Below are 24438 nucleotides of genomic sequence, written 5' to 3' on the forward strand. Positions count from 1 at the left end.
AAGGAGAAATTATCTCCAGATTTATACTATTGTAAGCCCTTAGGGCATGTTTTGAAGTCTATTTTCTTTGTACTGAATGTAATAGCATATTTAGATAGTTAATACAATTTTCCCTTTCCTGTTGTGTCCATTCTGTGCTTGGGTCGTGTCCCCATCAATAACATATGGAAAATCATGAGTGTCTACCTGGACACTGATGCTAATTCACTTCTCCTCAGAAACTGTAGAGAAAAGTCCCTTCCTTCTCCAACGTTCATGGATCCACCCCCAAAAATGCTCCCCGAGCTACTAGGAATGCCTAAATATAAGGACCCCTCAAGAAGTACCTAGAATGTCTCTAGAAACAACCATAAGATAAGATAAGTGTTTGACAACTAAGCACGAGCTTTTTCCAACCTTATAGATGAGTCACAAGGTTGTAGACACCATGTGCTTAATTTGTGTGCTAACTCCTGCGTTGTAGATATACATGCATAAAAGAGGTGCGCATACTCCTAGGTAGACTTATGACTTTTATTTTAATTCTTTTATTATTATTAATATTACTATTTATTTATTATTTTATTATTATTTAATTTCTTTTATTTAATTAATTTCTCATTTAATTAATTAAAATCAAAATTTAAAAAAATCATAATATTATATTAATTTTTTCAAAATAATTAAATCACTAGTTAAATCTTTTAATTTTAGACTTAATTAATAGAAAATTCACCAAAGACCTCCAAAATAAAATATGAAAACCCTTCATAGAAAAATCCATACAAAATTAGTCTATGGGGTTAAAATCATGAATTATGTCATCTAACATATTCGGTAGGTAAAACATCTCAAATATTTGTCCTACCTTTCTAAGACAAATGGTTTAAGGGTTTAGGAGTTGGACTTGAGAATTTATCTCCCCTCTGTTACCATTGAGATAGTGCGATAGGGTACGCTCATCCTAGCAATTCAAGGAAGTCGATACCCGGTGCCTGCAACCTACATAAAATCTATGCATGTACATACAATATATATATGCTAAGCTAAATAGGCAATGTCAGGAAATGGTGCATCATGTAGATCTCAACTAGCAGGTGACTACGACTCCCTTCCTTAACCACATTAGATATGCCACACAAAGAAAACAAACACACACACCATACACATGCAGTATGGGATAATTATCCATAAGACAACACATAATAATCCATTTAGCTAAACATCATTAATAAATGAGAATAATGTAATAATCATCATGCATACATGAAATGTAGAGTCCAAGTAATCTCATCATATATCAACTAAATCTGTAACACAATATCTGATATTCTCAGAACAATGCTACCCACCATCAATATAAAACTTGGCTAACAGAGTTCGACAATGATAGCAACAATGTAACTAGAAAAATGTAAACTAGGGAAGGCACTACATCCACCCCCATTAGGATTAGGCTTACTCCTAGAAGCCTACAAACAAGTAGGGATATAAATCCTGTAATATAGCCGCATCCTCCCATGTAGTTGAAGAGTCATCAGTAGGGTCCCATTGGACCCTTACCTACTCTATTGTTCAACCCTTGAGGGTCAACTCCCACTACTCTAGAATACGAATCAGCTCCAAAGCCAGTTGTCTATCCTCTACTTGCAATGCATTCCGATCAAGAACATGTACTACATTAGGGATATATTGCCTAAGTACTGAAACATGGAAAACATCATGAATGTGAGCTAGGCTGGGTGGTAAAGCAAGGTGATAGGCAACTGGGCCAATCCTCTCAAGAATCTCGAATGATCCCACAAAGCGAGGTGCTAGCTTCGAACCCTTTCTGTATCGGATTAGACTCTCTCACAGATGCACTCTCAAGAATACCTTGTCTCCCACAAAAAATTATTTATCTATCCTATTTGCATTAGCATACTTTTTCTACCTATCATGTACCATAGTCAAGTGTTTGTGATTACACACTACCTATTGCTCCATGTCATGAAGCATCTCAAGACCTGATAGAATGTGATCCTCAAGATTATCCCACCTCAAAGTTGTACGATAAGGATGCCCATATAAAGCCTAGAATGGTGCCATACCAATAGAACTATGATACCCATTGTTGGAAGAAAACTCCACTAGGTAGAGATGTCCTCCCAATGTGTCTTCCTATCCATCACATACATCCTTAACATATCCTCCAAAACTTTGTTCACCCTTTCTATTTGACCATCTAACTTTGGGCGATAAGACAAACTAAAATTCAATTGTGCTCCAGGCTCATGCTGCAGCAATGTCCAGAATGCAGATGTGAATATAGGATCCCTATTTGAAATGATCTTTTGGGGAATACCATGTAGTCTCACAATGTCATGCATGAAGACATTAGCTACAAAATTTGCAGTGTAGGAAAACTTTATTGGTGAAAAATGTGCTACCTTAGTCAACAAATCAATGGTGACCATGATAGCATCATGACGACGAGTAGTCATAGGTAATCCTACTATGAAGTCTATAGAGATGATCTCCGATTTCCATGAAGGAATGAGATTTGGTTGCAATAGTCCTACTGGATGCTGGTGTTCTGGCTTGATTCTCTGACACTCAAGACACCTAGCCACATAATCAGCAATGTCATGCTTCATCCTGGACCAATTGAATAAATTTTGCAAATCAACATGCATCTTCTTGACACTTGGATGTGCCCAGTAAGGTGCACGATGGGCCTCTGCTAGAATCAAGGTGTGAAGCTCATCTAGTAGTGGCACATAAATCATTCTTGAATTTCTCAAAAGACCATCTAACTCTAAGACATAGCTTGAAAACTTACCCTCCAAAGGTCTTCTTGAATCTATTTCTCTACACACCTCCTAGTACCAAGAATCTATAGGAAGTGCTTGAAGAATTTGACTCCTCAAATCAACACTAAGAGTCATAGATGATATCACATGTCTCCTGAGACTCAAAGCATTTTCCACTACATTCTCCTTCCCTTGGATGTACTTTACCTCGAAGTCATACTCACATATAAATTCCATCCATCATCTTTGGCGAGCATTCAAATTAGGCTGAGTGAAAATGTACTGAAGAGTACAATGATCATAGTGTAGTTTGAATTTGTGCCCCAACAAGAACTGTCTCCACCTTGTCAAAGGATGAACTACCACTGCTAACTCAAGATCATGTGTAGGATAATTCAACTCATGATCCTTGAGCTTGCGTGATTCATATGCAATCACCCATCCATTTTACATCAAAACTGCTCCAATCCCCTCAAGGGAAGCATTTGTACATACCATGAAATCACCTTCTGGATTAGGTACTGCTAAGATCGGTGCACTAGTGAAAATCTCCTTGAGCTTCCAAAATGCTTCCTCACATGTCTCCATCCATATAAAATTTTTTCCTTTCCTCTGAAGGGAAGTGATAGGATGCGCTATTTTGGAGAAGTTTTGGATGAATCTACGATAATAACCAGTTAGACCCATGAAACTATGAATCTCTGACATAGTAGTAGGTGTAGGCCAATGTACTATTGCCTGGATCTTTGCAAGATCTACAAAAACACCATCACTCGATATGATGTGCCCTAAATATTGTATCTCTGATTGGAAGAATTCACACTTAGCCACATTGGCATAAAGCTAATTGTCTCTCAAGCACTACAAAACCAATCGTAGGTATTCCTCATGCTCCTTCTAAGACATAGAATATATCAATATATCATCAAGGAACACAAGTACAAATCTGTCAAGATAAGATCAGAACACCCCATTCATCAAGCTCATGAAAATTGATGGAGTATTAGTCAACTTGAAAGGTACCACTGTGAACTCATAGTGCCCATAGCAAGTTCAAAAGGCGGTCTTCTGAATGTTGGCTTCCTTTATGTGAAGCTAATGGTACCTTGACTTAAGGTCGATCTTGGAGAATAATGTAGCTCCCTTGATTTGATCAAATAAATCATCAATCCTTGGTAGAGGATACCTATTCTTTATTGTCACCTTATTCAGCTATCTATAATCAATACAAAGGTGCAAAGAACCATCTTTATTTTTCACAAAGAGCACTGGAGCTCCCCATGGTGACACACTAGGTTGGATGCTCCCTTTGGCCAAAAGCTCCTCTAGCTAAAGATGCAACTCACCCAATTCCTATGTAGTCATACGATAAGGAGTTCTAGAGATAGGCTCTGCTCCTGGAATGAGGTCAATGCTGAAATTGATGTCCCTCTTCAGGGGCATGCCTAGAATCTCACTCAAAAAAACATCTACATACTCCTATAAAATAGGGTGATCTAAAGTCTTTCTCACAGGATCTTCCTCATCAAGCTCATTTACTGTAACAACAAATATTTTGCATCCCTTATGGAAACTCTGCTTCAATAGCATAGAAAAAATCATCTACATAGATATAGGCCTCAGTATCCCAAAAATCTTCGCATCCTTCCCTTGGTCATCCTAACACATAATAATCTTCTTCCTGCAATCTATACTAGCTCTATGAGAGCCAATCCAATCCATACCTAAAACCACATTGTAGGAGCCAAGAGGTATAATCTGAAGGTAAACTGCAGTATCAAATCCTCCTATGCTAAGCCCACACTTACAAACTATGGAATCTATGGAGACCTTAGTGTCTAAGGCTAGTTCTACTTTCCAACCATGATCTTGCTTAATCGCTTCTAGCTTACACATAGCAACTAGAGATGGAGAAATAAAAGAATTTGTAGCACCTAAATCAAACAACACTGAGAGAAGTGTACCTCGAATAACTCTTGTGGTTTCAACCACTATTCCTTGATGGTCTACCTGATGGTGATCTACCGCTACAAACACTCTATGAGCTCTACCTACATCTCCAACTATGGGATCTGATGCTATTGGCCTAGGACCTAAATACTAAGGTGCTCACTATGGACAGTGAGCTACAAAATGTCCAACCTACCCACATGTAAAGTATCTTGTACTTCTGCCAGATCCTCTCCCTATAGGTGGTGCATTTGACTGTTGGTGGCTATCCCTACTAGCAAAAGACTGACTACTCTGAGTGGGTTGAGTGTGCTGATTTCATTTATTGCATTGAGCATTGCGGTTGTTCTTCAAGTTAGAACCTCTACCACCACCTTGAGCCTGAGGGTACGATCCCTTTTTTTGCTGTGTTTGCTAAGACTGTTGCTGATAATATTTCCCTTTAGGAAAAAGAGGCTTCCTATTTCCACCTGAGTTGTGGTTGCCCTTAGATCCTGATGCTGTAAGCACTCCCACAAAACCTCCCTGTCTAAGGTTGACACTTTTCTCTACAAGGATGGCTCGTCATACTGCATCCTTGAGGGTTTTAGGCTCAAATACCTTGACACCCCCAATTATACAGTTGTTCAAACCTCTAATGAAGTGTTGTGTCAACTGAGGTGAGTTGTCACTAAATCTTGAAAAGGACATGAGCTTGTAGAATTTGTGCTCATGCTCTGTTATAGTCATAGAGTAATGCCTGATTTATGGAACTCATCTACTCTTTACTACTTCCATTCCTTTGGTAGGAATTGCTCATAGAAGCTCTCTAAGAATAGCTCCCAAGTGACACTATTCATATCTATGCCCAACTTCTTTTCCTCAATTGTCCACCAAGTGGCCCAAAAATTCTCTAGGTTGGTAATAGAAAATCTCACTTTAACATTACTATCAAAGTCTTGCATAGAAAAAATCCTGTCAACGGCAATAAGCCACTATTTGGCCACATATCTAGAAACCTACCCATTAAAGGGCTTGACCTTGGATCTTGAAAGGTCCTTCATCTATGTAGATACAATGGATCTATGTCAATCCATCAAAGGACTCCTAAACCTAGATCTATGCTCATGTTCTGACTGATGTGCTCTATGCTGATCATGAACATGAGGCAGGTGATCAAGAATGGTTTGCATCATCTGTCTCAAGTCAACCTCCTCAGACTCAGCTTGGTCTCCTCTAAGGTTCTCTTCCCGCTGCTCACTACCATGCTCTCCCCTACTCTCTTCTTGATTAGGCCCTCTATGGATAGACTCATGGACATTGATAGCTCTACCACATCCACAACCTCTTCCACGGCCTCTACCAGGACCTCTAATAGAAGACCTCATCCTAGATACCATCCTAAAACAATAACCAGGATGCAAAATACTATTACAACCATAATACAGGCTACTGTATAGCATATGCTCAAAAAAGGCACAAGTTTTGCAAATAGACTAAGTTCAATTTCAATTTTGAAGGCTAAGTGTTGCAGTATGAAACACATGCAAGTAACAATTTTAAATTCTATTTTAGTTCACCTACTTTCAAGTTTCAGTTTGAAAGAGATACACATGATAATTCAAAGTCCTTGTTTTGTTTAACTAGTTGACAACTAGTGACGTTCCAATATACCCAGAGCTCCCAATGTAGAAACTTGGGCTTTGATACTAGATATAACGCCCTGCCAAGTGATCCAAAAGAATTAACCTAAAGTTTCACTAAGTTTGGTAGCATTTTTTTTTTTTTTTAAACATGAAAGTTAAACCATTCACAACATACACATAGTAGCGGAAGCAATAACAACATTCAATTGAAAGTATACATAAATATGCATAACAAGTTATATTCCTTAAGGATCCCTTAACGTTGAATCACATTTAAATTAACTAATATTAATTCTATCTAATTCCACATCCATATGAAATAATAATGAAAAGTACAATGTTATTAAACAATATACATTTGTTCCAAATGTCCCTTAGTAAATTAGTTTTCAAAATGCTCAATAATCCACTGTGCATGTCATAGGGTATGAAAGACATAAAAGAATATACATATGTGAAAATAAAGTACATCATCCTATTCTAATCCATGATTTAGTGTAATAAAGTAAATGAAAGCATATACCATACATGTGACATCATCATATAAACATATATCTTAAAAGATAACCATATATAATAAAACATAATTATCTAAGTGTGTGGTTCCTCCCAACTGTCAATAGCATCATTAGACCATCGTGGGCCCTAGCCATCCCTTCGTGCATAACATCCCAAGTCACCAAAGAGATCATCCATATTACCATAGTAGAAATGTCACTCCTAAACATACTACAACATATGCATAAGAAATCTAATCATGCAAAATAAGGCATAAGACAAGTAAATAACATCATCTATCATATGCTAATCATCAATATAAGGATATGTGTCCATCATAATGATCCAAGAACAGAATGAAGATAAATGCCAACAAAGAATTCTCCAGCCATGGTGTCTCAGATGGATCTCATTTGGTAAGAGTGAAAAAGCACTACCACCCAACTGTGTGGGACCTAAATGACCCACTCCCACCGTGCTGAGGAGATAGTCTCAAGTCCCAAATAGGTTATCAAATCACATAGGACAAGTACTCTCTAAATCTAGGAATCCTAAAAGTATACTAAGTCAAAGGTTCCAACATAAATCGACATCTATACCTAGAGGCACACAAGACACGTAGGAAACCTACTATGTAAACAGGCAAGTGTCATTGCATGAATCATGCTAGAGTTACCTTGGTAGTCTCTCAATAGACCCCAACCCCCTAGTGATCCTATGCAGCCACTAGTATCCTCTCATACTAACGAGTTATACTACAGAATGCAAGGTCGCAACCAAGCATTCTCTCTACTCCAATCCTATTCTATACTAGCACTCGAGGCATGGACAAGAATAATTAATTATCTTATTAGGTTTATTTAAGTCAGTATTTAGTGTAATGTTTTCACTTATTAAACAACTTACAATGAGTTACCTTGGCAACCACTTACGGCCTCGACCCCCATTACAAGCCACTTCCCAAAACTACATGTAGATAACCTACCCTAAGCTCATTAAATCACAAAATCATAGAATTACCTCAGTCCTATACAAGCGACTGGAAGACATCATAAAGATAATCATAATAACATATCAGTTCTCTGCGAGCAACTATAAAGCATCAAATGACAATTCACAGTGTCCATCGGTTCTCAACGAGAAACCAAAAAATATCTCAAAATAACACTATTCAAAGACTTCCAAAATGGTCAAGTCATACATGTCACAACATGACATCATCAAGATCAAATAACACTTCAGTCCCATCAAGATGACTGGAAAGTAATCCAAATACAACTGATCAATGACTCAAAAATGTTTACATATATCTCAGCTTACACAGGAAGACTGGAAGAAATATTAATCAGTAAACCACACACATCATAGAGCATGCCATCTCATAACCATGATTGAGTTTAAAAAGATTGAGATCAAAAGACATTAGCATGACATCACAAATCATAACCCTTGATCCTTTAGTAGATGTCCTATAACTGGTCAACAATCTAGTCAACCCAAAATAGATAGCATAAAGAAAACACAAAATGCAAGCACATGTTTTTGGTTCATTAAAATCACATAATTGAATTAAGTGTAGGGTGTTAGTTTTCGTTTTCAGATTTAGATACCAAGAGAAGAAACATTGCTCGTCATCCTTTTAACTAACCCATGTTAAAGATTTTCCCCCATAACTCTGTTGAAACAATTCTCTAAGGTGATCCAAGGATTCATTATATATACGTTATTTTGAAAATGACCCCCATCGTGTTTCAATGGATCAATTGAAAACTTAATAAAAGCAAATATAAAATTCCCCCACCCTTAATGCTATCTGATCTTTATTTTAAAACAAATTAAATTAAATTAAATTCATGTTAATAATTAAACAATTTAATTCACTATATTATAGATAATATTATTAAAATCTTAATTAATAAAAATATATATATATATATATATATATATATATATATATATATATATATATATATATATATATATATATATACACACACAAAATTAAATTACAAATGTTATATATACTTTATAACTTATAAAATAAAAATAAATAAAAAACAAACCTTGTACCATTGTACCTGCAAGTTATTTAATTTAGTTGAAGGTGCGAGTTTCGAGGTCTATACCCCCTACGACTTTACCTTCCCTATGACTATCATAGACATTGCAATTTTTATATGGCCATGTCGTACCTGCCTGTTGATATAGGCTTACGACGGCACTGTTGTCGCAGTGCCTGCGACCGCAGAGCCGCCAACATCACACCAATGTAAAGGGGAGTGAGGGTACGGGTTTGTCCCTCCCTGCCCTCAAAATTATTATTATATATATTTTTTATATATAACATTTTCAATAAACGGTTGTAGAATATACAATAACTTCTTCTTTTTTAAATGCTTTTCCAATATATTTGGTTTAATTTATTTTAAAAGAAGTTATATATATATATATATATATATATATATATATATATATATATATATATATATATATATATATATATATATATATCAAGATCATGATAAAATATAATGCATGATTACAACTTATCCCACTTTAAAAAAAAAAAATTCACCTATTTAATTCCTCTAAGAAGATTTGTCCATAAGCATTTAAACCTTAGCCCAATAAATTTCTCAGATCTATTGAAGAGAGCTATACGCATATGGTGTCTTAATTTTCATACAGAAAATTAAATCTTCACAATTAGAATGCATACAACTAAAAACATTCATTTCAAGAATTCCTCATAAAGCATTCAAAAGACACGAAGAAGATAGGAAGTGGAAGAAGCAAAATAACACATGCAAAATCACGAGTGTCTAACTGGACATTGATGCTAATTCACTTCTCCTCAAAAACTATAGAGAAAAGTCCCTTCCTTCTCAAACGTTCGCGGATCCACCCCCAAAAACACTCCCCAAGCTTCTAGGAGTTCCTAAATATAAGGACCTCTCAAGAAGCACCTAGAATGTCTCTAGAAACAACCAAAAGATAAGATAAGTGTTTGACAACTAAGCACGAACTTTTTCCAACCTTCTAGATGAGTCACAAGGTTGTAAGCACCATGTGCTTAATTTGTGCACTAACTCCTGCATTGTAGACATAGGTGCATAAAAGAGGTACACATACTCCTAGGTAGACTTATGACTTTTATTTTAATTATTATTTTTATTTAATTAATGTCCCATTTAATTAATTAAAATCAAAATAACAAAATATCATAATATTATATTAATTTTTTCAAAATAATTAAATCACTAATTAAATCTTTTAATCTTAGACTTAATTAATAGAAAATTCACCAAAGACCTCCAAAATAAAATATGCAAACCCTTCATAGAAAAATCCATACAGAATCAGTCTAAGGGGTTAAAATCATGAATTACGTCATCCAACGCATTCAATAGGTAAAACATCTCAAATATTTGTCCTATCTTTCTAGGAAAAATGGTTTAAGGGTTTAGGAGTTTGACTTGAGAATTTATCTCCCCTCTCTTACCATTGAGATAGTGCAATAGGGTACACTCATCCTGGCAATTCAGTGAAGTCGATACCCAGTACCTACAACCTACATAAAATCCATGCATGTACATACAATAAATAAATAAATATATATATATATATATATATATATATATATATATATATATATATATATATATATATATATATATATATATATATATATATATATATATATATATATATATATATATATATATATATATATATATATATATATATATATATATATATATATATATATATATATGCTAAGCTAAACAAGCAATGGCAGGAAGTGGTGCATTGTGTAGATCCTGACTAGTAGGTGACTACGACTCCCTTCCTTTACCACATAAGACATGCCACACATAAAGAAAATGAACACGCACACCATACACATGCAATATGGGGAAAGTATCCATAAGATAAACACATATAATAATTCGTTTAGCTAAACATCATCAATAACTGAGAATAATGTAATAATCATCATGCTTACATGAAATGTAGAGTCCAAGTAATCTCATCATATATCAACTGAATCTGTAACACAATATCTAATAGTCTCAAAACAATGCTACCAACCATCAACATAAAATTGGCCTAACAGAGTTCGGGAATGATAGCAACAATGTAACTAGAAAAATGTAAACTAGGGTAGGCATTACACTCAATGGAGGATAATCCACCCTTGGTGGACATGTGCTTAGTTGTGAGTCTTATCATTTTGCTAACTACTAGTCATTCTAGAGGCCTTTATATATAGGCACTTCTAGTGTACTTGTACATCAATTACATTAATTTATCTATTATCAAATGGTCTGATATCCAAAGATAATTAGATATTCAATCTCATATTGTTATTATGATCATACATTATTTGGTCCATGTTGTGCTAGTCTTGTGCTTCTTGATCTTGGCATTATTTTGACCTAGGGAAAATTCTTCATGACATCATAGCTATACCAAATTCTTATAAGGACTAGATAAGAAGATAGTGTTGGCTGAAATCTTTATGGATAATACATTATTTAATGGACATAATGACTTGTATAAATCTTTTTATGTGGAAATGAGTAAAGAATTTTAAATGTCAATGTATGGAGAGATTAAATTCTTTGTTGACTTACAAATTCAATAGATGATGGATGGTATCTACATCACTTAATCGAAGCACATCAAGGAGATATTCAAGAAATTTTGAATGGAGGATTCTAATCTAGTTGGAACATCTATATCCACTAGACATAAGCTTTCCAAAAATGATGATTCCAAAGAGGTAGACCAAACTACATATAAATCAACAATTGGAAAACTTTAGTATGTAGTACACACAAGACCTAATATTGAATTAGAAGTTGGTATGGTGGCTAGATTCTCTGCTAATCCTAAAGAAAATCATATGATGGCAATAAAAAGAATCATGAGATATTTGGAAGGTACTAAAGATTATGGTTTGTGGTATAAGAAAGGAGGAAAATTTGAATTGAAAGTATTCATTGATGCTGATTAGACTAGAAGTACCAATGAGAGGAAGAGCACTAGTGGTGGAGCATTCTTTCTTGAAAAGAGGCTAGTGTCTTGGACAAGCAAGAGGTAGAATTTCATCTCTAAGTCTATAGCAGAAGCAAAATATGATACAACAATAGTTAATTGTTTCAACATCATTTGGTTCAAATAATTTTTGTCAGGTATGAAAGAGGAGATCAAGGACCTAGTTGTTATCTTCTATGATAACACAAGTGAAATTAACATATCCAAGAATCCAATGATGCATACCAAGACCAAACACATTGCAATATAATATCATTTATTGAGAGAATTAGTGCAAGATAAAGAGGTGAGATTAGAATATGTGAATACAAAAGAACAAATTTCAAACATATTCACTAAGCTATTACATAAGGATGCATTTTTTTATCTAAGAGGTAAGCTAGGGGTCATTCCCATATCTACAGCTCACTAAATGAATTTTAGCAATGCATCAACATAGTATCTTGAAGATTAGTCAAGTTGATGTAGTATTCTTAGAGAAGATTGCATATGAATCAGTACATCAAGTACATAAAAAATATATTGATTTTTCTCTTTTGCATAAGATGTCAAAGAGGGAGATTTTACTTGGATATCAAAAAATTTCATATCAGAAATTTTAGTGAGATGCCAAAGAAGGAAAGTTTATGTTTTCATTTCAAAAAGTTTGTTGTGAGAGAGTTTATGTTGTCAGAGGGAGAAATTGTAGTCAGTGCAATCAGAGAAATCAGAGAGATTGATGTCAGAGAGATTTCACATTGATAGAGGGAGTTCTCATGAATGAGAATTAGAATGAAACAAAAGATATTATCCTTACTTCTATTTTTCTCTAAAAATTTCTTTGTATCATGACATGTTTTGTTGCCATCAATGCTAAAGAGGTAGATTATTGAATACAATTTTTCAATTGTATGTTTTATTTGATGTTACAGAAATGTCAACCCTTTGCTAAGAAATCAGTGTCAACCAAGCTCAATCAAGCATTGAAGGAATTTTCCTGTATATGCCAAGCTTTCTAGGAAATACAACATAGAAGTAGTGTTAATTGAGTTCACTCGATTACAAAAGGAATTTTGCTGGAAGATAGTGTCAACCTAGTTCACTTGGTTACCAAAGGAATTTTGAAGGGAATTCAGCTCTGAGTTAGTATTGACCTAGTTTGGTTGGTTAACAAAGGATTTTCCTATGTTGACTAAGCACTCAACTTAGTATCAGCTGACTTTTAACATGTTAAGTCTGATGGATTTATTGGTTAATTTTCTAGCTGACTCAAAGGATAATATTTGGTTATTTAAAAGTGTATTCAAGCCAACTTGACAAGGTAAATCATATAAGTATAAGGTCAAGTTGAGGATTGAATGTGTAAAAATGTGGAATTGAAGAAGATCATTTAAGGAAGCGAAGTTGGGAGGATATCTAAATATCTAGAGTTGATTGAGCTGGAAAGAACATTTTGATAATGGAAGACTAAGTATTCAAGCCAAAACTAAGATCTAAAATAAGAAAAGATAATTACATCAGCAATCAGGTCAAGTCATTGTTACTATCTAATAATTTTATCAGTGAACCAAATCTCTTAATAGAGTTAGCCTAACAACTATTTTGTAAATCCTCTAATAAGGTTGCATTTCAAGATTGAGGTGTTTCAAGACCTCTAACAAGGCCACTCCTAACAAGATTCACTAAATCCTCTAACAAAGGCACACGTAACTATGTGTTTTGTAAGCTTTAATAGGGTTGGCTCCTAATAGGGCTCACTTTAGAAGACTGAAAAATAATAACTAGTTGTAATTGGTGGTTTTCCCAAATTGGGTTTCCACATTTAATCGTGGTTTCTTTTGTGTTCATGTTATTTGCTCTATGTTTTTGAAACTAAGTTAATTAAGGTTAATCACATGAAATATTTTAAGACTTATTTTTGAAGTGTTAACTAAGTGACAATAATTATTCATTGTTAATCGAGTGATCCTGTGCTAACCGAGTTACAATAGAATATTTAGTTTTAGCAAGGTTTTGATCTTATATTATAATGATCATAAGGGATTTGCGATTTATTTTAGTGGTAAGTAATTCACCCCTTGCCTCTCAGTCAATCCTCTTATATTTCTAACAATACCTTGCTTGTATTTGATGAACAAGATGCTAATGTACCTATTTCATAGGTCATGCCACAAAGAAATAAAGTTGAGGATATAAATGAATGGCTAACCATAGTCTAAAAAGGAGTGAAGAAGATCAAACAAGATTGGCATGTTAATCCATTCATGATAGATGATGCTACTATTGAGATTGAAGCAATCATGTTTTATTAGCCTTAGTTTATATTTACATCATATTATAATTACATAATTTTTAGTTTATAAAATAATATTTTTCCTACTTTTGAATAATTTATTATTATTTAACAATAATTTTTGTTAGAGTAGTCTATCCTTATATGCAAATTTGATAATTGATTTAGATTAAGCCGATATGCAAAGTGAGTTTTTTTTTACCATCCCTATCTAAATATATGTTGTCTTATAGCTTTTTGTACCATATTTTCTTCATTCCATTGCTTCTTCCAATAATATCAATCCATCATCTCATATCTCGATTTAAGACTTAGTCATGAAATCAATAGTTCATATTTTCTATTTGTACTTGTCCATCATCGATTAGGATCAATTTTTTTATTTTTCAATTGATCAACTATCATTTCTTAACAATATACTTTAAGTGTCTTTTCTATATATTCTCCTACTCTCTATTTTTTTTTTGCAATATGGTCTCTTTTAGAGACTACACCAAATTAATGGAGTACTAGCATGTTGGAATCAAATTTATATATATTATAGTTACCCCCTATTGGAAAATGTTTTCCCACAAATATTCTCAAAATGACATGATGATCTTGAAACCCATTAAAATATGAAGAATAATACAACATTCTTCTTTTTCTTTATTTGATCCAATATAACTATTATATTTATTTATAGATCTCAAATATTATAGTAGGAGTCAAAATTTGAGTATTGAGTCATTCTCAAGAGTATGCCATCCTAAAAGTAATCTCATCATTGACCAGGTGCTCATTTTAACCTCACTTTAGCATATATGGATTCTAACATTGATTTATGCTCTCCTAAAACTATTTTGACCTTTAGTAATTAAAATAAATACTTTTATTGATATTAGGTTTCCCCTCTTAATTGGTTTAACCAAATTATTCCATCTCCTCTTTCTAAGATGAGACTTACCTCAATTTAAAGTTTGAGGTGTGATTTGACATCTATTAATCTTATATGTTCACATACCTCATCTTTTGATAGCTAGAAACAATTAATAGATTTCTCCCTTTGAAGTTTTATGGAATTGAGTGAGTTGCAAGGTGGCTCCTAGATATAGAAATTTTTATAGGTATAGTACATTTTTAGGCATAGGGAATTTATCTGGGTATATGGTATATTGTTTGGGTATAGTTTAATATAAACCAAATTGTTTATGAAATTATTTCTTGATATTTTAAGAATGATATTCTATGGTTTTACATTCTACTATAATATACCCTTCTACAATAAAATTTAATATTAAGAAAAATATAATTGAAAATATAAAATAAATAAATGATTAATATTATTAGTAAAACAATCAAAATAATAAATATAATTTAATAGTCATGAATATAATAATTATCAATTTATAATAAGCCAACTTTATTGATATAACCAATCTTAATATATAATTAAATATTATAAATTAAAGAAATACACACCAATTAATAACAATATCAATCAATGCATATATTTTGTTAACTAAAATATAAATATAATAACATCTAGACCTAAATAAATGGTTGATCTCAATTGACAACTAGTAAAGGTGCGTCCTATCAAGCACTACATATATAAGTAGTCAAAATGCATTGGAAAAAGGTGGGGACCAATAAGGAGTTAAGAAATAGTATAAAAAGAAGGAAATCCATTAAAATTGACGACAAAGTGATTTCAATCAACTTTGGATATGGAGAATGACAGATTAGATAGAGCATGGATAAGGAAGAGAATGGTGAAAAAGAATGACGGGAAACACATATTGACCACGAGATATTCCATTACAGGGAAGAGGATGGAGAACCATGAAGGAGGAGGACATGACGTAAAGTAAAGGAAACTACGGGAAGGACTATGAAGGACATGATTAATAGAATCACCTGGAACCAACTACACCCAATCACTAAGAAGTATGAGCAATAAATAAAAAAACATATACTGTAGGGTTTACATGGGTTTGGAGTCGTTAGACACCATGGATGAGTCAAGAAATTATTAGGGTCACAAGCCTATAGGGAGAGGACCCAATACTTGAACGCGTTCTAATAGTTGTGATAGTAGTTGTTCACTTAATACCTACACTTATTGACTTAATGTCCAATTTTTTTGACAACATTGTACCAATACTTGTGACTTTAAAGTTGTTAACACAATGCTAACTACCCAAAATTAAATAAAATGTACCCTTAGTTATAAAAATCAACCAATGATGTGATGCCACATCAGCTGTTCAACTATGGGTACCCTTTATGCACAACCATTGGCCTCACTTTTGTTTGGGTTGTTTTGGACAACTTGGCAAAAACCATGCTGATGTGGCATCATAATGGGTGACATGGGCTTGAAATCTTAGTTATAAGTAGATGAATCTCCAAGTAAGTTGTTGTAAAAAATTGAGAGCAATTTGAAAATTTTACATAGGGTTTTAATGAGCGCGAAGTTAGGGTGTCCAAGTACTGGGTCCTCTCCCCTATACGACACAAGTTAATAAGAGCACTAGCATAGCCATCAGACCCTGTGAATAAATAGAAAGATGTGCCACATAACCGATAGGATTCAAGGGTGCGTAAGGTGATATATGCCATGATTTATTTTATTATTATGGTGTAGGTAAAGTAATGTTTTCTTATATTATTATTATTGTCAATTTATAGTAATAGTATTAGATCATTATCAAATAAGATTATATAATTTAAATATAAGGTCATAGTTATTATATGTCATTTAGTTATAAATAATTCTATGCAAATTAGTAGTAATCAATCCCATGCATGGAGAAATAAGCATTGAAATCAAGTAATAATACATTAATCTATGAGGAGAATTATAAGACTCGAAGTATGGGGGTAGCAAGGTATTAACACCTTGAACTAACCACCATGGGCGATAATTCTCTGTGTTGCTAGAATATTCTGATGTTGTCAAACATATGCATATGTCATTGGCCTTAGGTAAAGGGTGCCCATCCAAGAAGAATCTTAAGGAGTGCACTCCCAGGATGACGAGAAAGTAGCTATGAGTTATGAAGCTCGATCTGGAGACATCCTTAACATTGGGTTTAACTTAGAGGGTAGAATAATATAGTTAGTTTTGTTTTTTTTATAATTCAAACCATTATTTTGCAGGTATTACTTGTCCCTAACTAACCCGATTAGTGGGGACATTATAGTGGTATTAGAGAATGATCTTGCCATCCTGTAGGGTGAAGAAAATTTAAAAAAGAATAAACTAATGAATACAATTGTTAAAGAAGCCTGGAAATATGATTAAGCAAATGATGAATCTAAGTTCAGAAGTGATTTATTGTCAAGATAGGAGAAGCAGAGTAAATCCACTCGAGATAGGTAGATTCCAAGATAAGAATGACACCGGTTCCAATACTTTGAGGAAAGAGTCCAAGATGGGTGAGGAGATGGTTTCAAATACCTTGAGGAAAGAGTCCAAGATAGGTAAGAAAATGATGCCAAAATCCATGAGGAAAGAATCCAAGATGGGTATGAACATGTGGTCTCAATGCTTTGAGGAACCTACTTGTAGATAGGTATCTATCGCATTGGCACATTGAGATTTTCATCCTCTCAAGAAGGTAATGTATGAAACACAAAAAAAAAAGACTTTAGTCTATTGCAATAGAATGAATGCTAATTATTACAGAGGGATCATTAAATGAATCATAAAATTTCAATGAAAGATATTGAAAACTTTGAAGATCATACCATATCTTCGATATAAAGTCAACAATCAAAATTATGCTTGGAATCATTTGGGAAACTCACTGATCTTGACATTATGAAATTTACCAATCATCCATTATTTCATCAAACTTGAATCAAGTGACAAATCAATCCTACACCTATAACCACTCAAAAATTGAATCATTCATAGCATTCAATTAATTGTAACATTAAATTAAAACTTCAGAGTGTTGTGTAACACAAAATAAACATTGATTAAAGCTTATTAGACCAAATTAAAATTATAATTTTACTTGAGGACTAGTAATTTCGAGAGGGTAGGATTGTAATACACCCTTTTACAATAAAATTTAATACTAAACAAAAATATAATTGAAAATATAAAATAAATAAACGATTATTATTATTAGTAAAACAATCAAAATAATAAATATAATTTAATAGTCATGAATATAATGATTATCAATTTATAATAAGCCAACTTTATTGATATAACCAATCTTAATATATAATTAAATATAATAAATTAAAAAAAAACACCAATTAATAACAATATCAATCGATGCATATATTGTGTTAACTAAAATATAAATATAATAAGATCTAGACCTAAATAAATGGTTGATCTCAATCGACAAGGAGTAAAGGCACGTCCTATCAAGCACTACATATAAAAGTAGTCAAAATGCATTGAAAAAAATGGGGTTTAATAAGGAGTTAAGAAATAGTATAAGATGAAGGAAATACATTAAAATGGGTGGCAAAGTGATTTTAATCAACTTCGGATATGGAGAATGGTGGATCAAACAGAGCATGGATAAGGAAGAGAATGGTGAAAAAGAATGAAGGGAAGCACATATCGACCACAAGATATTCCATCCCAGGGAAGATGACGAAGAGCCACAAAGGAGGAGGATAGGACATGAAGTAAAGGAAACTACGAGAAGGACTGCGAAGGACATGATTAACAGAATGATGTGGAAGCAACCGTACCCAATCACCGAGAAGTATGAGCATTCAAAAACAATCATATAGCGTAGGTTTGACGTCAGTTTGGAGTCATCTGACTCCACGGACGAGTCAGGAAATTGTTAGGGTCACAAGTTAATGGCACCGGCTACCATGCAACATATTGGAAATGGCTAACTTGTAAACTTTTTTGTAATGCCTTTATGCATATAGATACATGCATGGTATGCTATATGCATAAAGGCATTACAAAAAAGTTTACCATTTAGCCATCACCCAACATATTTGCACCGAGCCGCTACTTGTGTACACCCCCTAGGCTGCCCTCATTCAGATTTCCTTCGTTGATAGAAAAGTCATAAAAAATAATTCATGCCATGCAAAATACTTTAATCATTTTTTGAAGTACAATGTTTTATATTATATGATGTAATTGGATGCACATAGAGAATCATAGGTTAATATTTTAGTTTGTCAAAATTTATAAAAAACTAAACCTAATCTAAAAATTATAAATAATAATTAATATATTTTTTTAATAAAAAAGTTACTATATTATTTTAGTAATATTTTGTTGGAGCAATCATGTATCTTTAAAGTTTAGGTTACCTTCAAATTTTAGTTTTAATTTATAATTTAAAATAACTTTTATTTATCTTTTATAAATTGTTAGATTTTTGTTTTAGTTATAAAGTTCTAAAGGAAAAAAATGTTAGTTCCATGTTCAATTATTTTTAACCTTTAATTTGATTTGTCATCCATTTTATAAAATGTTCTAATGATAAATATAAAAATAATAATTAAAAAATTTACTTTTACATTTAAGTCTTGTTTTAATTCTAAATTTTAATATATAAGTAACTTTAATTTATTCATAAATATCTATTTTCTATATTATTCATTATATTTTAAATATTTTTCTCTTTATTTTATAGTTACAATTAAGATTACATTAAGGTCCAAGGTTGAAGAGTTAAATTATAACTAGAGTTATAATTTTGATGTTAAGGTAAGGATAATGGTTTACAAAATATCATAACAACAATTTAAAAAAAATATACTTTAATTTTACTTTTACATATAAATCTTATAAAAAATATTTTAATTTTACTTTTAAATTTATGTCTTGTTTTAGTTCTAAATTGCAATATATAATTAGTCTTAATTTAGTGTTCATAAATTTATCTTTCATATTATTTATGATATTTTAAATTAATTTTCTTTTTCTTTCATAATTGGGACTATGATTAGATTAAAGTTTAAAAGTTACAATTAAAGGGTTAATCATAGTTAGTATTATAATTAAGGTTACAATTTTTATTAGAATTAGTGTTAGGGTAAGGATTGAGGTTACATTAAGAAGCATGATTAGTTTTATGATTAAAGTTAGGGTTTTTAATATGACTAAGATTAGGATAACGGGTTAGGGTTGTGTTTACAATTTGAACTAAGAGTTTGTATTAAAAAATACACCTAGTTTATTATATCTCTTAGGCATACCTATTGCATCTTAGTAAGTGCAATTGCTAGTCTTAGTTATGATTTCAACAAAATTTCTATGTTAATACTTATATTTAATGATTCTTATAAATTTTACACCTTTAACTAAAATTTAAAATATATGAAAAGATTTAATTGTAACTTTTAAACTTTAAAGTTATATATATTACAATTTAGAATTAAAACAAGACTTAAATGTAAAAGTAATTTTTTATTTATTATTTTTATATTTATCATTAGAACATTTTATACAATGGATGACAAATCAAATTAAAGGTTAAAAATAATTTAACATTTTTTTTTCCTTTACAACTTTATAATTAAAACAAAAATCTAATGATTTATGAAAACTAAATAAAATTTATTTTAAATTATAAATTAAAACTAAAATTGGAAGGTAACCTAAACTTTAAGATTGCTCCAAAAAAATATTATTAAAATAATATATTAATTATTATTTATTAAAAAAATATTATTTATTATTTATAACTTTTAGATTAGGTTTTATTTTTTATAAATTTCAGCAAATTAAAATATTAACCTACGATTCTCTATGCACATCCAATTAAATCATATAATATAAAACATTGTAGTTTAAAAAATGATTAAAGTATTTTGCAGGGTATGAATTATTTGATAAATGTTATGTCAGCAAAAGACATCTGAATGAGGAAAGCCCAGGGGGTTTACACAGGCAGTGGCTTGGTAACTGTAGTTGGTGCCCAAGTTAATAAGAGCACCAACATAGCTATTAGACCTTGTAAATAAATAGGCAAATGTGTCAGATAACCAATAGGAGTCAAGGGTACATTAGGTGATGTATGCCATGCTTTATTTTATTATTATGGTGTAGGTAAAGTAATGTTTTCTTATATTATTAGTCCCTGCCTATTCATAGGTAGGAACTAATCCACTGGAGGTGTCAAAATTAATTTTTATAGTTACAGCTTGTAAATTAATTATTACAGTCACTCCTACAAACAATAAATCTAAAAGATCTAGCCTACAGGTCTCCTTCTTAAGTGGCTACTTTGAGTTTGAAATTCTAATAACGATTGCCATCCAAGAAACAAAACAAGCTGCCCAAAAAAATTGCCCTTACTTTCTTCTCCAACTTCTCAATTTTAAAATACTCATGTGGATTAGCTCTTCTGAATCTTCTAAATTTTGAAACCCGTGTAGATTCTTATGATTTTTAATCATGTGGGACAAAAATTAGAGTTGTAAGAATAGCTGATTAAATTATAATTATTTTCAATCATAGTTTAATTTCTTAGAATTGAATTCAATGTGCCAGGTTTAGACAGGCTTAGGGGAATAGTGCATTGAAGTTGGGATTCAAACAAAAATGAATGAGAATTTCAAGGGGAGCATCATGAACATTTAGGGCATCCCCTCCTAGCCACCAAACTTTTTTTCCCCACAATAAACCCAATTGCAATGGGAGAAAGGATTCTTATGTTTCCTTTCTTGGGATCAACAATAGTCCTATTGTCTACACCAAAGAAAAAGCTATGATAATCTCCATTATCACATGGTAGATGCCACAGAGTGTGTTGGGATCAACAACAATCCTACTGTATACACCAAAATAAAAACTATGATAATCTCCATTATCACATGCTAGATGCCATGGAGTGTGTTGGGATAGATTGTAAAGAATGCAGAGGAATACAATAGAGATTCTAGAATGCTGGACATGGCACAATTGAATGCTAGTTTATTATGTGTTAGGGATCTCTCTCGTTTGTTTCTGGAAGGTTCAAATGCACTTTTGTCATTTTGGATTTTTTTATTAATTTAATGTTTTTGGTTGGAATTAGAGGTAGTATTGGGCTTTTCAAATAGATTGCAGAGGAAAAAAATAAAGATTCTAGAATGTTGGACATGGCACAATTGAATGCTAGTTTATTATGTGTTAGGGATCTCTCTCGTTTGTTTCTAGAAGCTTCAACAACACTTTTGTCATTTTGGATTTTTTTATTAATTTAATTTTTCCAGTTGGAATTAGAGGTAGTTGTTTATTGTTAGAGCTTTAGACCTTACATTTTATAAATCAATGTGTTATTTTTGCACTTATTTATTTATTTAAGTGAATAGAAAAAAAAAGAAAGAAAATACAAATATAATTGTATTGGTATTAAAGATTTATATCGTCCTTAATTTAATATTTCATGTACTTTTTTATATTTGAATTTAAATTTGAATGAGTAACATTGCAATTTTATAATTCATAAAATGTGGTTTATAATACAATTTGAACAATAAGTAAATTCATTAATAAAAATACATATTTTGTAATGCCCCGCCAAGGGATCCAAAGAATTAACCTAGAATTTCACTACGTTTAGAAATTAAAAAAAAAAATTTCCATGAAAGTAAATATCACATAAAACTTATGCACAATAACGGAAGCAATAGCATTGTCCATCTGAAATTAAACATAACATAAATAATGAATTACATTCTTTAAGATCCCTTACCGTTGAATTACATACATGAATCCATCTAGTACAACTTCCTCATGAAATAATAATGAGAAGTCCAATGTTTATACATTACATTTCAAATGCTCATTCATCCACTGTACATGTCACAGGGTATGACAAGCCCAAAAGAATATACATACATAGAATAAGGTACATCATCCTATTCTAATCCATGATACATCAAAGTAGAGATAATCACATGATACAACATCATAGAGAACATATACATCCATCATAAAGATCAAACATAATAAACTAAATGCATGGTTCCTCCCAACCGTCAATAGCATCATTAGACCATCGTGGATCCTAGGCATCCCTCCATGCGTAACATTCCAAATCACCGAAGAGATCATTGGTATTACATAGTAGGAATGTCACTCCTAATAAACACATCGTCATATGTAGAAGTAATCTAACATGCAAATAAAAGCATAAGATAACATCATCTAACATATGCTAATCATCAATGAAAAATGATACATATCCACCATCATGAAGGATGCATCAGCCACGATGTCTCAATGAATCTCAAAATGATAAGAGTGGAAAATACACTACCACCCAACCGCGTGGTACCTAAGTGGTCCACTCCCACCGTGCTAAGGAGATAATCTCAAGTCCCAAACAGGCTATCAAAATCACATAGCACATATCTCTATAAGTCCAGGAATCCTAAAAGTATACTAACTCAAAGGTTCCAAACACAAAATTTGACATCTAATTCCCAGAGGCACACAATGAAATGTAGGAACCTACTATGCAAGCGAGAAAGTGTCATCGCAATTATCACGTACAAGTTACCTTGGCAGTTAGCTAAACTCCATGGGTCCATACTGATTTCATGCGGCCATTAGTATCCTCTCATACTGACGAGGCATACTATGGAATGCAAGGTCTTAACCATGCGTCTCACTACTCTCATCCTAGCCTGTATAAGCACTCAAGGCATGGGTGAGAAAAAAACACTTATCTTTTTAGGTTCATTCAGTTAGTATTAGGTGTGAATGTTATCACTTATTAATCCAACTTACAATGAGTTACCCTGGCAGCCTCTTAGGGCCCTGGCCCCCATTGCAAGCCACTTCCTGTCACTACATGCAGATATCCTACCCTAATGCTCATGGGCTCATAAATCTCAAAATCACAAAAGATAATCCATAACAAAATCATCAAATATGCATAAAATCATCAAATCTCCATGAGCAACATCCATATAAAATCATGAACACAATAGCTCTCTATTGGCAACTAAAGTATCACTGATAATCAAATATCCAATGGTTCTCAATAACCAAAATATATCTCAATCAAACTAATCGAAGACTCCAAAAATGGTTGAGTCAAACATGTCACATCATGACATCATCAAAATAAATCCACATAACAATCCCATCATGGCGACTAGAAAAATAACCAAGGATAACTGATCGATGACCAGAATAATGGTTAAGTTAAGTGTCTCATACATAAGAATCTCAACTATAACAATCAGTAATCACAATCAATACATAGAGCATTCCATCACATAACCATGGTTGGGTTTATAAAGATCAAGATTAAAACATCATCATGTCACCACAATCACA

General features: G+C 32.4%; 1 protein-coding gene across 1 annotated transcript in view; it reads right to left on the reverse strand.

Moving 5' to 3' along the window:
- LOC149576804 (tryptophan N-monooxygenase CYP79A68-like) overlaps positions 1 to 9104 on the reverse strand; it is a 42191-nt gene extending 33087 nt beyond the window's left edge. The window contains exon 1 of the mRNA XM_089795135.1: positions 9037 to 9104. Within this exon, the coding sequence (XP_089651261.1) occupies positions 9037 to 9104 (68 nt within the window). The remainder of the gene's footprint in view (positions 1 to 9036) is intronic.
- Positions 9105 to 24438: the final 15334 nt, after the last annotated feature.

Source organism: Cupressus sempervirens, chromosome 1 (assembly GCF_028749045.1).
Source record: "Cupressus sempervirens isolate cs-2001-9-10 chromosome 1, ASM2874904v1, whole genome shotgun sequence".
In the NCBI taxonomy this organism is placed as follows: domain Eukaryota; kingdom Viridiplantae; phylum Streptophyta; class Pinopsida; order Cupressales; family Cupressaceae; genus Cupressus; species Cupressus sempervirens.